General features: G+C 36.8%; 1 protein-coding gene across 6 annotated transcripts in view; it reads left to right on the top strand.

Moving 5' to 3' along the window:
- The window catches only part of Far2 (fatty acyl-CoA reductase 2), a 133,227-nt gene that overhangs the window by 80,863 nt on the left and 36,387 nt on the right, over positions 1 to 15,977 (top strand). For 5 of the 6 annotated variants that reach the window (XM_005339930.4, XM_040280850.2, XM_040280849.2 and 2 more), the window contains one exon: positions 9,499 to 9,727. In XM_005339930.4, coding sequence (XP_005339987.1) covers positions 9,539 to 9,727 — 189 coding nt within the window. In that variant the 5' untranslated portion in view covers positions 9,499 to 9,538. Of the gene's footprint in view, positions 1 to 3,281; positions 3,491 to 9,498; positions 9,728 to 15,977 lie in introns of those variants that run through there. The other variant, XM_078014972.1, reaches the window with a different exon arrangement.

Raw genomic sequence — 15,977 nt, 5'->3', positions numbered from 1 at the left:
AGTGCTTGAGCAAATTAACACATCTCCTGGTACCTGGTATGCAGCTATTGATTTGACAATTGCTGTTTTCTCTATTCCTATTATTAATGATCACCAGAAGCAGTTTGCTTTCATTTAGTAAGACCAATTCATCTTCAATGCCCTACCTCAGCAGTATCAATTCTCCAGCCATATATCACAATTTAATTTGCATGGATCTTGATTGTCTTTTCCTTCCACAAGATATCACACTGGTCAGCTATATTGATGACATTTTGACAAGTGGGCCTAGAAAACAAGAAGTGGCAACCACTCTGGATTAATTGTAAGACATTTGCCTGTCAGAGAATAGAAAATCTGACAAAAATTCAAGCCTTTTGTACCTCAGTGGAATTTCTACAGGTTCAGTGGTGTGGGACAGGTCAAGATATGCCTTCTAAGGAAAAGGCTATAAATTGTCAATTTAGCCCATCTTATAACTAAAAAGGAGGCACAAGATGTAATGGGCCTCTTTAGATTTGGATTACAGTCTTCATTTGGGTATGTTCCTCCAGGTTATTTACACAGTGACCCCAAAAGCTGCTAGTTATAAATGGGATCCAGAATAAGAGAAAACACTGCAACAAGTCAAAGCTGCTATGCAGGTCACTCTGCCACTTGGCCCATAGGATCCAACAGATATAATAGTGTTTGAAGTGTCCACAGCAGACAGGAATGCTGGTTGGCACCTCTGGAAGTCCACTGTAGGTTAATTACAGTGCAGATCCTTAGGATTTGGGAGCAAGGCCCTGTTGTCATCTTTAGACAACTACTCACTTTTTAAGCAACAAATGTTGGCCTGCTAATGAGCCTTAGTAGAGACTGAATACTTAACCCTGGGCCACCAAGTTACTATGACCTGAGCTGGCCATCATGAACTGAGTGTTATCCCTTCAAGCTATAAAGTTGGGTTTGTGTAACAATGCTCCATTATTAAATGGAGGTAGTATATGTTTGATTGAGCTGGAGCAGAAATTGAAGGCATGAACAAGTTACATAAAAAAAATTTACATAAAAAAGAAGTAACAAAAATGCCCATGGTCCCCACCCTACTATGCGGCATTCGTTCTTCCAGTCTGTACCTATGGCTTCATGGGGAGTACCCTATGATTAGGTGACATGAATAAAATATGTGGGCCTGGTTATAGATAGTGGTACATGATATGCAGACACCATAAAAAGTGAACAGCTGCAGCAATACAGCCCCTTTCTAACACACCCCTCAAGGACATGATGAAGGAAAATTCGCCCTCCCCCAATAGGCCAAACTTTGGGGACCTGGTTGTTCATTTTGCTTGGATGTATAAATGGCCAGAAATGGCCAATGATTTGACTGGATGGTCAAGCACTTGGAAGGAATATGAATGAATATAGGGACAAGAAAATTTGGGAAAGATGTATATGGATAGACTTCTCTGAATGAAAAACATGAATATATTTGTGTCCCATATAACTACTAACCAAAGTGACTTCAGCAGAGAATGTTAATAGTCTTGTGAACAGGATGACCTGTTCAATGGATATCAGTCCATCTCTTTCCCTGGCTACTCCTGTCATTGCCCAGTAGCTGAAGAACAAACTGACCATGGTGGCAGAGATGAAGATTTGCATGGGCTAAGGAACAGTGTGGGGCAGGTTAAGGTATTCCTTCTAAGGTAAAGAATATATGTTGTCAAATATGGCCCCTTTTAAAATTAAAAAGGAGGCACAAGATGTTATGGGCCTTTTCGGATTTGGAACACATTTTTCACTTAGGCCATTCTGGCTGATAGCCTCTGCCAAGAACCAATCTTCCAGTAGCAGAAACTAACACTGTTTCCCTGATGGCACCATTCCACATGTGATCAGCTGGCTATTTGGCAGCAGGTTGATTACACTGGACTGCTTCTATATGAGAGGGGAAGTGTTTTGTTCTTATTGGAATACACAGTACCAGTTTGCTTTTCCTGCACAGAATGCTCCTACCAAGACTACCTCCATGGATTTCTGGGATACCTTAACTACCATCACTCCCTTCATAGCAAAGTGAGCAGGTGGCCAGTTAACACTAAATTCACTGATCTTACCATATCTCCTATCATCCTGAAGCATTTACTTTGATAAAACAGTGGAATGGCCTATCAAAGACTCAATTTTAGCACCAGAGAGGTGGTGATACCTTGCAGCACTGGAGCAAGGTTCTCCAGAAGGCCGAGTATACTCTGAATCCATGTCTATTATATGATGCTGTTTCTCCTATAGCCAGGACTCCTGTGTGTAGGGTCAAGGGATAGACACGAGAATGGCATCATTCACTGTTACCCATAGTGACCCACCAGCAAACTTTTTGCTTCCTCTCCCTATGACTTTATGCTCTTCTGGACTAGAAGTGTTCCTTCCAGAGGGAACTTCCAGCAAGAGAGAAAATAATAAATTCACTGACCTAGAAACTAAGACTGCTGCCTGCCCACTTCAGATTCCTCAAGACCAAATCAATGGGCAGAAAAGGGCATTATTGTGCTCGGTAGAGTGGTTGATACTGACTACTAAAGGGAAATTGGATTGCCACTCTACAGTAGAGGTAAGAAAGAGCATGGAATACAGGAGATCTCAGAAAGAATGTCTCTTACTATTACCATACCCTACAATTCAGGTCAATGGAAAAATACAACAAAACCCAATACAAGGCAGGACCACTGTGGCCCAGATCCTCCAGGAAGGTTTAGATTACCTCACCAAGTGAAGAACCATGGCCAGCTGAGGTGGCTGTTGAAGACAAAGGAAACAGGGAATAGGTAATACCAGTAGGTAGGTGTAAACACCAGCTGAGACAGAGATATGGACTGTGATTTTCATGAGCATTTCTTCCTTCTTTTATTAAGAACATGTGTACGCATAACAGATGTCTGTTTTCCTCCCTCTCTCATATGTAATATAAATGAATTGGCTTTCCATTGCAATATTTAAGTACTGTTAATTTCCATCTTAGTATTTGTGTCATGAAATATCAAGGAAAAAAGTAAACACCAATCAAGAAATTTGCACCTTCTTTTGGGGAAAGATTGCAATTTAGATTCAGGACTTTGTACCATGTAAGATTATGACATTGTTATTGTTTTTAACTAGAGCTTATATATGGTTAAAAGAGATGCATTTGGCTGTCAACTTGGCAAGGAGTGGACTTGTGGTTAATTTTTTGGGTCAACTTGACTGAGCCATTGTGCCCAGATATTTTGGTCAAACATTCACAGATGTTGTTTTAAAGGTACTTTTTGTGGGATTGCTATTTAAATTGGTGAATTTTGAGTAAAGCAGACTACACTCCACAATGTGGGCAGATCTCATTTAGCCTATTGAAAAGGAACAAAGACATATGTCCTTAGAGCAAGAAGAACAGATAGCCTTTGAATCTTACCTGCGGAAGATATTTCCTGGATTTCCAGTTTGCTGGCCTACCCTGAAGATTTTGACATTGCCAAGCCTCTATAATTGTGTGAGCCAATTCCTTAAAATCTTTCCTTAAAAATCTCCTTTTTTCTCTATCTTTTCCCATTCCTATACACATTCAGTCTCTCTCTCTCTCTCTCTCTCTCTCTCTCTCTCTCTCTCTCTCTCACACACACACACACACACACACACACACACACACACACACACACCCTGTCGGTTTCTTTTCTGGAGAACTATAATACAACAATAATCTATGTCATCTCTTTTAAAGAGTCTTACTCTAAGCAAAGTCTGAAAAAAATCTATTGGCTTTCTATTCACTCAGTGGGGTTTCTATTCTGTTTTCATTGGGTCAGTATGTCAACTATTCTTTTATTTGTAATCTGCCTCAATTTATAAAGCAGCAAGAGGAAATAGGACGTATCAAGATTTACATTTGATTGTGGCTGTCTTAATGTCCTTTTATAATCTTTATATGCAGATTGATGTTAAACTCATTTCCTAGAAACAATAATACTTTGCATCTTTTATAATGCCTTACCAATTAATTAACAAGGATGTTTGCCTATTCATTATTCACACCTAACAGTATGTAGCACACGTAGATACTCAACATATGTGTTTAATCAATTATATTGAAATGATGGATTTGGGTCATGTCTTTTTCACTTCAGTTATACGTGTTTTTTTTTTAAGACTTACTAATGAGCTAACAGAAACAAATTGGAAGAAGGTATTGAGGTGACTGCTAAATTTGGTGTTCTTGAAGCCAGCCTGGACCTTCCTTCCCCAGCTGGGACTGTTTCCAAATTGGTTTTTCTTGACTATGGAGTACCACTAATCCAATTAGTAAAGCCTATTCCCAACAGCTGCCAACAAGTAACCCTGGAGGTTAATATTCTGTCAAGTTTTCTACCAGAAAAACTTTAAAAATTAAGCTCACAGTGAAAGGCACCTAAGTTTACTGCTAAGTTGCATAATTCAGAATGTACTCAGGAAACTAAAGCAATAAAAAGAAAGATCTTTCTGATGAAAACCTTTTTCCCCCCATTGTTTGACAAACAGATATGTGACTGACATAAACTTTTAAGGCCTAAGATCAATGAGGTCTCTGTAGTTCATCATAAAATACCTGTCTATCATTTCACAAATGTTTGAAAACTCAGAACCAACATTGTACTTTTATGTTATAAAATAGGAAAATGAGGCCAATGCATTTAATTCATTGTAAATATTTACTCCAGAATTTCAAAGTTGATATGAATTATTGTCAAGAGTTATTTTTGCTCTCTAGTCAAAAGTTAACACAGTTCCTGTTGATGTGTATTTTTGTATGCATTGGTTAGCTCAGGCTACCCTAGTAAAATACCACAACACAGGCAACTTAAACAACAAACATTTATTATCTCACAGTTACAGGGGATAGCTGTCCAGGATCAAGGCATTGGAACAATCAGATTCTTCTGAGGCCTGCCTTCCTGGTTTGCAGACTGTTTTTTCCTATGTCTTTTCCTGTGCACCTGCTTGGAAAGAGCTCCTGATCATTCTTCCTCTTCTTATAAGGACATCTTCTATCAGATTGGGGCTCTACCCTCATGTCCTCACTTGACCTAAATCACCTTCCAAATTCCCTGTCTCCGAATACCAACACATTGGGGTTAGGACTTTAACTTCAATTTTAGGAGACACAGTTCAGCCCCTAACAGTAGGTAATGTCAGTTGGGCCACACTTTTTAAAATCACAGAAGACCTTACTCCGAGGAATTTGTTTTGCAAATTTCTCTACATTTCTATAACCTATAGCAAAAGAGGAGACTATACATTACTGTCACTAATTTCCAAACACTTCTTTTTAAAGTATATATTATTAAATTACCTTTCTTAAAATCATGACAAGATATCACAGACATGAAACAACACTCTTCAACTTTAATCTTATCACACTACTATACAACTACTATTATTTATTGCATTCCCCCCCAAATTCTGCCACTGATGAAATCCTGGAGATTTGTAATGGACATTGTTTTTATACAGGTTTGAATATGGTTTTGTATATTATTTTCCTTAATATAGCATAATTATTGAAGTAATTTCTGTGTTTAAAATTCAGTTAAAATTTAAAAATTAAATTAAAAATTTGGTTAAAGTTAAAAGACTTCTCTCTGGAAAATTCTTCCTTCTCCACTTTGAACACTATCAAGATTTTCCACCCACATGTAATCTGTTTGGGCAAATGTAATTAGCTGTGAATGATTCACTACAGGAAAAATAAGTATTGATGATGGATCATATTTGTATTTAGCCTACCAAGCAAAATTTTAAGTGTTAAACTTGAACTTTTTAAAAGGATGTGCTGAATATTATACAATATAAAAATTTTAAAGTTCTAGAACAATGACTCTCTGAAAGGGGGCGATTTTCTCTCCAGGGCACATTTAGCCAAGTCTAGAGTACATTTTGGGTTTTACACTTGGATGGTTGGGGAAACCGAGTGGCAGTTATTTCCTAGAGGACAACGAAGCTGTTAAACCTCCTTCAGTGCACTGGTCAGCCTGTACAATAAAGATTTATCTGATCAATAGCAGCACCAAGGTTGAAAAACCCTAACCAAGAGAAAGGTACCCAAGAGGCAAAGTGCCTTGTTTCCTTATAAAAATATTTCTCTCCTAACAATGAAGATAATGACGGGTAACATTTGCTTTTGGAAAGGAGTACCCTATCAGTAATGAGACAGACTCTCTCAAATGTGGACCTTCATACCCTACAGGAAAATCACTTCCTGTGCTTAAAAAAAAAAAAAAAAAGACTAACTTTCAGAGTCAGTTTGAGATGATAACTGGAGATCTTCATTTTTCATACGTACTCCAGACGAATTTTATGCACTAATGGCTTGAAAAGCCACTAGATTAGAAAAAGTCAAGTCTGAAGAGAAAGAAACCATTTCAGTTTATTTTAATTGAATAAGAAATTGAAAAAGCATGGAGGCCTGTAATAACCCTGTAAAAACAGAGAGGAGGGTACAACTTGATACATATTAAGAGGTAGAATTTTTGGAACATAGTGACATGATTAGCTCTAGGAAAATATGAAAGAGGAAAGTATCAAAGATGACTGTGTTCTGTGATTTGGATGTGGGATGGATGTCAGTGCTATTTTCTTACATCCAAGATAACTCATGTTGGAGTGTAAGGATTTAAGATGCAGTAGAATTAATCCAATATTTAACACAGGGCCTAATATATGGCAGAATTTCAGTAAATACTTACTAAAGGAGAAAAAAAATTTCTTCCCAAAGGATTACCAAGACATTTAGATAAACTTGTCTCCTTAAGTGGCTTATGATATGCCTAAGTCAGAATATTATCCCTCCCCATCATCCTGAATGATGCAAGATATCTAGTGTTTGAAAGAGAAGGGAGTGATGGAATTCAGGCTGCATGTTTTTATTATCTGTCTACTATATGCCAGGCACTGTCTCAGAACTGGAAACAGGCCTTATGCAGAATTCCTAGGATTAAAATTCTTAATTTAAGAACCCTTCCCCCCAAAAGTTCCCATACATTGAAACTTGCAACAGATATGTAATTTGATACAGCTATAATGGTTCAATATTTTGACATCTATTCTCTAGGAATGAGATTGGTCCTGTTTTACTACCAAAGGGAGAGTAAAAATTATTTTTCTATACTCTGATCATGAAAACTAATGATCATAAGGAGAAAAGAAATGCTCCAGAATAGAAATGAAGGATCCCAGCTGGATATGTCAACTAAAACAGAAATTTTAAAAAACAAAGATAAGTTATATAAGGCCCATTTATTGCTAATTCTAGTGCTGAGGCAGTGTGTGGCATATAGTAGATCTTCAATAAAAATACACAGGCTGAATACCATCAGTCCCTTCTCTTTTTCTTTTAAACATCAGATATCTTGAATTATTCAGGATGATTGGGAAGGATAATATCTTGATTTGTCCTTTTCCCAAGCCATATCATGAGCATGAGGCATAAGAAAGTATTCTTTGCTCTCTGCCTTGGTAGTCTAAGGTGTAAAAGGCAGGGTATACTGTTCTAAACACAGTCCTCATCCTAGCATTGTATGTACTCCATTACTGAGTGTGAAATTATTTCAATTTTAGAAATAATTAATTTCACTTTTAACAAATTATATTAAGTGTTAACAATTCCTAAATGTTGCAAAATTGTAATGTAGGGAATGGGACTACAGAGAGTTTTGTATAGGAGTTTCTGAGGAATCAACCCATATATTCAGATTGGAAATAAGAAATAAAAGAAAGAATTCTCTTAGACATTTTTCAGAACCATTTGAATTGATTAGAATCATGGCCCCAACTGCTCTACCACGTCATGATGATGAGGGCTAGGATTATGTTTTCTTTTCCTATTCAAGCCCTCAATGTATTCTCCTATGGATTTTGTTGTGTTTAAGAAGTATTTGGACTATAGACAGAAGAGGCAAATTCTTTTATTTGGGGACATATTGAACCATTTTTTCTTACCAAAGAAATAGACTCATTAAAAAAAGAAGAAGAAGAAGAAGAAAGAAAGCATAAAGAAGTAGTCTCATTAAAGATATCTTATTTTCTCTCTAAAACTATAAACTCTGTGTTGCAAAACTATGTCTTGGAGAAAAATATAATAACAGTATATTTTCGGTTTTCTACCTGCATTTCCCTGCCACCCATGACCATTTATGCCGATTACCGTATTAAAGGCTCAGGCTACCTAAACATTTGATATATAAAGGAAGAGGTAAGAGGAAGTCACATTTGGTGACAATACTTTACTTGATTCTTATGAGTGATTGAATTATAAGTCATCTATTTCCAAAAGATTTTACATGAAATACATAAGAAATAAGTGTCAAAAAGAAAGGCAGAAACCATTAAGAAGAAATTTTTGAAACCAGTGACTATACTATTAGACAATTCCTGAGTACATGATATAGGCAATTGTGTTTCTAAGGGTTTTCCATGAGTTAACTTATTTTCATCCTTACCATGGAACTATTAAGAAAAGTTTTTTGCAAAATCCCCATATTCTTGATGAGAAAACTGAAGCATTAGAGAATTTAATAATTTGCCTGAGGCCACATGGCTCATAGGTGTTAGAATTGGGGTTTGATTTCTCGGAGTCCTGCTGAAATTTACATGCTAATCCAGGATACTATACTGCCTTCCAAACATGGTGACACAACTTTTCTGAGCTTCAAGCCAGGAAGGCAAGAACATTCAATATCTTTTCTAAGTGCAAAATTCTTAAGAAATCAGTGGGTGGATTATAATATGTCAAAAAACATCATTAATTGCTGTTGGCACAACATGGGTTTTACAAAATAATGTTTCTCACATCAACCATCTAAAAGAGAGGCTTAAATAATAACTTGTGAATATAGGTAATATGATTTGAAATGCAGATTTCCTTAAGTGGATAGCATTGGTGATTTATTAACCCCTGTTTTATTTACTTCAGACCATTTGTATCAGTCTGTAATTATCTTGTTTATGAATTTATTTGTCTTGTGTCACAGGCCTCCCCTGCAAGAATGAAAGTAAATCTTATGTGTTCTTTCTGTTTATCTTCAGAATTTAGCATGGAATCAGGCATAACTGGTGCTCAAAATTAGTTTTTGTGTAAATTCATGAATGAATGAATCCCATGAATGTGAAGAATTTTGCCTAAGAACATAGCCCCCAACATCTTCAAAATATAAATTATGGCTATGAAAAATCATTATTCTTAAGTAGTTACTAATATAGGGATCTTGACCAGAGTTGAGAAGGCAGTTTGTTGACTTTTTTTCTGTTTTTTTTTTCTTCTTTTTAAAATACTTTTTATAACTTTATTAATTTACTTTTTTATGTGATGCTGAGGATTGAACCCAGTGCCTCACGAATGCTAGGCAAGCGCTCTTCCACTGAGCTACAACCCCAGCCCCTGGCTCCTCTACCAGAGAAAATATTTTAAGTGATGTTTGAGTTTTAGAACTTCTAAACCGGTAATCTTTTGCTATTTCTTTTCCTTTTTAGGAACCCCTTTTCAGTGGTCTAAAAGAGAAGAGGAGGAATCATGTCCATGATTGCAGCTTTCTATGACAACAAGTCCATCCTCATCACCGGGGCCACAGGCTTCCTGGGCAAAGTGCTCATGGAGAAGCTGTTCCGCACCAGCCCTGACCTGAAAGTCATCTACATCCTTGTGAGACCCAAGGCTGGCCAAACCCTGCAGCAAAGGGTTTTCCAGATCCTCAACAGTAAGGTATGCCTCAGGGGAAGATCCCTGTGCGTGGGCAATGCCTTAGGGCACAGTGACTCCCTGCGTGTTCCCTTCTAGCCCCAAGCTGCATGTGGGGTTAGAATATCTGTGCAGGCAGAGACAAGGAGATACTAAGATAGCTACCGACTATGATATTTTCCCAAAAGAGGGAAGAGAGTGCTAGATTCCATCCAGGACGATGAGGATATCATCTTATTCTGAAAATTACTGATAGGCAAAACACTAAAACTCCTAGAGTGGATGTTCCTGGCTTGAAATCTGTCAGTCACAAGTTCATCTGAACTCTTCACTGATTTTCATCTAAGTTTGAGGTGATTTCCCCACTCCCCAAATGTTGGATATTCAATGATGTCCTCTTCTCCCTCACCTAGTATATAAGCAAGTCAGACTTTAAAAGCCCCAGTGTGACTCCATGAGGCCTACTAACCTACACTGCCTTCATAACTAATGGTTCTTAAGAATAGACCAAAAAGGTGATACACCATAAAAACAAAACCTAGACTAAACTCCCGATCTCTTTTCACAGCTTTACTCAAATATATATATCTCCCCAGTGGACTTTATTTTCATCACGTAGTGGACATACCCTTCATCAGTTCACTCAGTTCTGTTGCCAGCTAAGCATTTCTAGAGACATCTTGTGGCAGACAGTCTTGTGGTCAGCACAAGCTTTTTTTGCTGCTCCTTTCAAAGCACTGTATTTGATAACCCAGCAACATTAGTGTTATTCTGGACATCTTGACTATGCTAGGTACAACATCTTGAAACTGCCTTGTAAATCCTCACACTTGTTTCCACTGTTGCTCTATTTGTTATCAGCTGTTACCTTTTCTAAACAATGATCCTCAAAGTGGGGCCTCAAGATCAGGTGCATCACATAATCTGGGAACTGTCAGTAATCATCAGATAGTGCTTCAAAGTCAGGCTGACCTGGGTTTGAATCTCAGCACTATCAATTAGCTATGTGACATGGGCATGTAGACATAGTGATTTACCACAATAATAATGTCTGCATGGAAACAAGAACAGAATCTATCACTTGACAATATTAAAAAAAAAAAAAAGCTATTGGTTACACAAGCACCACTTTCCTGGCACTATCTGGAATCTGTGTAAAAAGTTTCCATGAAAAGAATTATGTGCTTGATTTCATTTCTTGGTATCCCAACACTGTCCACTACATGAATCATTATGCTTCAGAGTATAAGGATGTTATTGCCAACTGCCTGTAGATAAAGCTCTGTGAAAATAAGGAATTACCTAACAAGTAGTTATTGGCCATCTGTGAAATGCAAGGTATTATTGCCCATATTTACTTTGAAACTGAAAATTTGAAATAAAGACAAGTGAGCTAAGACTGTGTTTCTTAAATTATATAGATTTTTTTATTTGTTTGTTTTTGTTTTCTGGTACTTGGGATTGAACCCAGGGATATTTTACCACTGAGCTACATGCCAGTTCTTGTTATTTTTTTTTTTTTATTTTGAGACAGGGTCCCACTGAGCTGCTTAGGGCTTAGTTTTATCAGATAGCATTTTTATAGATGATTAAGAATCTTGTAGAGTAAGACTATATTGTCATCCAGATTTGCATGCAGAAATTTATTGAAGTGCTTACTATGTGCCACTAGTTGGTGAGGTAAAAAGAAAATTGAAGACAAAAATTACATAGTCAAGTGAAGTCTCAGAGCAGACATGTAAGAAATATGCTGAGGCCAGATTCTGAAAGACTTGAATAACTGAAATTGGTCTAAAAACCAAAAGTATTGATTATATGATGAAAAGTCCAAGACTAGAGTGGTGAGCAACTGTGACTTAACCAGAGCTCTGGCTGCCTCCATCTGTGTCTCCAGCTCTGCCATTTTGTTGTGGCTTGATGCCCTTAGGAATGAGATGGTTGCCATGGTTTCAGGCTTCACACATGCATATATGGCAATCTTTGAATGATAAGAGGTAGCTTTCTCTTGGGTCTCCCGAGATTGATGATGCTTCTTTTCCAGAAAACCTCACTGACTGTCCCTCATCTCTCATCTGTTAGGGCAGAGTTGCATGTCCATTTCTAGCCAACCCCTGTGACCTGAGGTGTGCCATGGGTTGATATGTTCAGAAACCTCTGAGGTAAGACAATCACTGTTCAGAGATGAGTGTCTCTAGGTCAGTCAGCCTTTCCCTGAAGGTGAGATCATCTTCTAAAGCACAGTAGCTACTGAAGAGTGGAGAATACCTGCATAATAATGATAATTGAGACTTTCTGAGAGGTGGAAGAGAGATAAATACCCCGAGTAGCACATTGTTCCTGAAGCCAGACAGAGTTGGCATCAACTCTCCACCACTGAGCAATGTGACTTTATGTAACCTAACCTCAGGTTCCACATTGAAACAATAATAGTCATTGTCTTTTGAATTATGGTAAGATGTAAATGAAGTAATATTGGAAAGGCACTTAGAATTGTGCCTGGACCCTAGGAAGGACTTAGCTTTCCATATTTTTAGTCAAATGTGGGGGAGAATTTTGTTCTGCTTTTATAGCATGGCACTCCAACTAAGGGCTGATTTATTTATTTATTTATTTATTTAGTCCTCTGCCAGTGAGATGATTTCTTATAATAATAATAATAATAATGTACTCAAGTGATGCTGGTGAGGATGGGAAAGATATATGTGAGATCTGTGGTAAGTTCAATTAGTTAAATTAAACTGAAATCATATGGCTCACAAAGATGAGAGTATTTACTGTGCAGCCCTTTATGGAAGTTTGCCAACTCCTGGCATAGGGAATCAGAAAAATACCTTCTGATGCAGAACAAATAAACATATTAGGTAAAATGTGTTTTTATAAAATAATCTGAATGCACGGCTGAGCTAGAGACAAAGGAGATGCGTAGAAGTTCAAAATGAAAAGAAAGTTTCTAGAAGCAGTCAAACAAGCATGTGAATCTGGCCAATATATTTCAAGAGCCAAGTACATGCCAAGCACTTTGCCCTGTGCCGGAGGAAAAGTGGGGATAAAGTGATAAATAAAACAGACTTGGTGATTGACCTCAATGATAGTCCAGTGAAATAGAAGTTTTGTAAGAAATAAATATATATGTAAGGATTTTGAAAAGCCTTACAAGAAAAAGAAGAGAGAGAGAGATCAATAACAAGGACATGCTTCAAAATCATGTGTCTAGAAGAAGACTCAGAGATGGTGTCAACAAAGCTCAGAAGAGTTGAATGTGTTCAACAACATGTAAGAGAGTGATTATAACTATTAGGAGATCCTATTTGGCATGAATTGAGAAGGCTCCCTTTCCCTGTGGGTTAGTAGGGTCCTTAAATAGCTTCCAAATCTATTCTCTGGAAGGAACCCTCTTTTCCATCATTTTTTTGTGGCCAACGGCTTCACCTTTTGGAAGGCCTTTCCTTGTCTCCTATCCACTGACTGTACCTCTGAAGTGGCTGTCGGATATACTCGTCTCCATGTCTTCACACCTTCACAACTCATTCTGCAACTGTAAGTGTGGGAACCAATGGAATTTTCAGGTTTAAAGTTATTTGTTTCTTGAGCCTAGATCTAGACCCAAGTAAAAAGAAATTCCTGATTCAGGCACACAGTATGACAGCTTGTTGCACATGAAAGACATGAGAGAATGGATTAATGAAGAGATGAAAGGAAGAAGGAGTGTGTGTTAGGTACACAATCATCTAAACACTGGCCAGAAATGAAATTCATTAAGCTTGTTCATTCAACAAATATTGGTTGAGTACTTACTAAGTGTCATCACTATGCCAAATGTGGAGGCCATCACAGTAACGCATGAGAGTAATGACCTTGAAAAGTTCTTAGATATCTAATTAAAAAGAGAAAATGGTGTAGGTAGTGTGCTATTGGTTTTCCATTTGAAAAAAACATTGTCATGTTTGCCACACTTAAAACTCTTACTTTCACCAAGTGTTAAATTAAGAAAGCATAAAACAGAATTACTAGGAAATGAAATTTTTATGTGTACATGCCCTTAAGTAATAATCCTATATTGGAAAATTGATTGGAGCGGCCCACTTTTGGAATAACCAATCTGCACTTTGGCCCCTTCCTCCAACTCTAATCGAATAAAGTATAAAATAAGACAGAATCCATAAGACATACTACAATACTCACCAGAATGAAGCCCATGATGATTGGAAACATGTCAAGCAGTTAAGAAGAGTTAGAGATTTTCTCTGACATTGCCTTCATATCACTTACGAATTTTAGTCTCAGACAAATCTACTTCCACAACATTATGTGTGGAGGTTACTCAGAGGTCTTGTCTGGGTCCAGTCAAACTACATTTCTGGTGTACCATTCTCATTCCTGTTCATTCTAACTCTGAAGAGTTTTCTTATCTGTGTTAGTTTCTCAGGGGAGGCTTTGGACTCTGCAAATATTTATTGAGTATTTAATATGAATTAAGGCCTGGTTTAGATAAAATGCCATTTAACTGACTATTTTGACATGAACACAGTGATTTGAGTATAACTTATTTCTAAGTAGGTCCTTGGAGTAGTGCTTTCTTTTTCCTCCCATGGTGCTGGATTGAACCCAAGCCTTGTACATGGTAGGCAAGTGCTCTACTACCGAGCCACACGCATGCCCCAGCCCCCTTAGTATAGCTTTCAAAAAATATTTCTCCCCAGTCATCCATAGTAATGAGTGAATTCTAACTCAACATAAGTACGCTAATGCTCCTAAAGGTAGGTAGACATACTGTTGTCAGGCATAGGAGGCTTGCAAATTTTTCTTTCAAATATAATAAACATAAATATAATAAAATGTTACCAATTTGTCCTCAGGAAATATGATCAAGAAGACATCTGTTCTATTTATCAAAATTCATACATCTGCTTCATTCTTTTCCTTTCATGGTATACATAGCTACCACCTCTCATTTCCTGTTTCCTTGCTTTCAAAGAGAGACAATTAAGAATGAGATACTTTGGAAACAAACTTTAAAAAAAAAATCCATTTGCCACACAGAAGTGAGACTCAAGAATCATAAAAGAGGATTCATTTTCATACTTATGACTAAGTTTCTGAAGTATTTTCTGAGCACTTAAAGAGACATCAATAGAGGGAGAAGTATCTGAATTAATGATAAATTCTTGAGGATTTTATCAAAGATAATTGAGGTGGCACTCTAAGGAAACAACCAGAAACACACAAATAATATACAAATATATTTATTTCAGTATTATTTATAATAACAAAAACTGGAGCCAATCTGAATGTTCTATAACAGAGGAATGATTAAACAAACAACAATACATACATGTGTTGGATTAGTAGGCCTGAATTAAAAATCATGTTTTATAAAATAGTAAATGGCATGAGGAAATGTTTGCAATATATTCAGTGTAAAAAAGGATGCATATCCATATTCACTATAATCTCAACTAATTACCCTAAATGCTCAGATTAATCTTGGATTAATTTTATATTTTGGCATTTTCAAATTACAATTACAATAAGCATATTACTTTTATGGTAAGGGAAAAAGAACCCTCTTTAATAGTGAAAAATTAAAAACAGTAATCTATTTCCAGTTTTCCAAATACAATTACTATGAACATGTTATACTGTCATGGTGGGGAAAATGAAACACCTATCTTTTTAAACAGCAAGTAAATAAGGCAATAAAGCTGTCATGAATTTTTCAAAATTATGACAGCCAATAAGTTCAGTTCATTTTTAGTTTCAAAATTGTTTATCAGAGCTAAATATTTGACTTTATTAGAAATTTGATTCCATGCATTTGTCTTCTAATTATCTTCTAATATCCTCCAATTATCTTCTAATATCTTCCAATTATCTTTTAATATTTCACAAAATCTAAAAAGCTTCTAGGCTGGGGTTGTGGTTCAGTGTTAGAGCTCTTATCTAGCACATATGAGGTACTGGATGTAAGTAAATAAATAAAATAAAGGTTCATCAGCAACTAATAAAAATATTTTTTTAAAAAATCTAAAGAGCTTCTAAGGAAACCATGGCAGATTTCATGTGTTTTCTTGTGAACATGCTCACTCACCACAGACCAGTGCTCTTCTATTAGTAGGTACTCAGGGTTTGTAGGTACTGCTTGCTTAGTGTCTTAGTTATGAAAAATGTGCTCACTTAATGATAAGCCAATCAGCTTTCCATTGTATCAAAAACAAACCTAGGGGGCTGGGGTTGTGGCTCAGTGGTAGCGCACTCTCCTAGCACGTTCGAGGCA

The sequence above is a fragment of the Ictidomys tridecemlineatus genome, chromosome 6, assembly GCF_052094955.1.
Source record: "Ictidomys tridecemlineatus isolate mIctTri1 chromosome 6, mIctTri1.hap1, whole genome shotgun sequence".
NCBI lineage: Eukaryota > Metazoa > Chordata > Mammalia > Rodentia > Sciuridae > Ictidomys > Ictidomys tridecemlineatus.
This window is presented reverse-complemented; position numbering and strand designations above follow the sequence as displayed.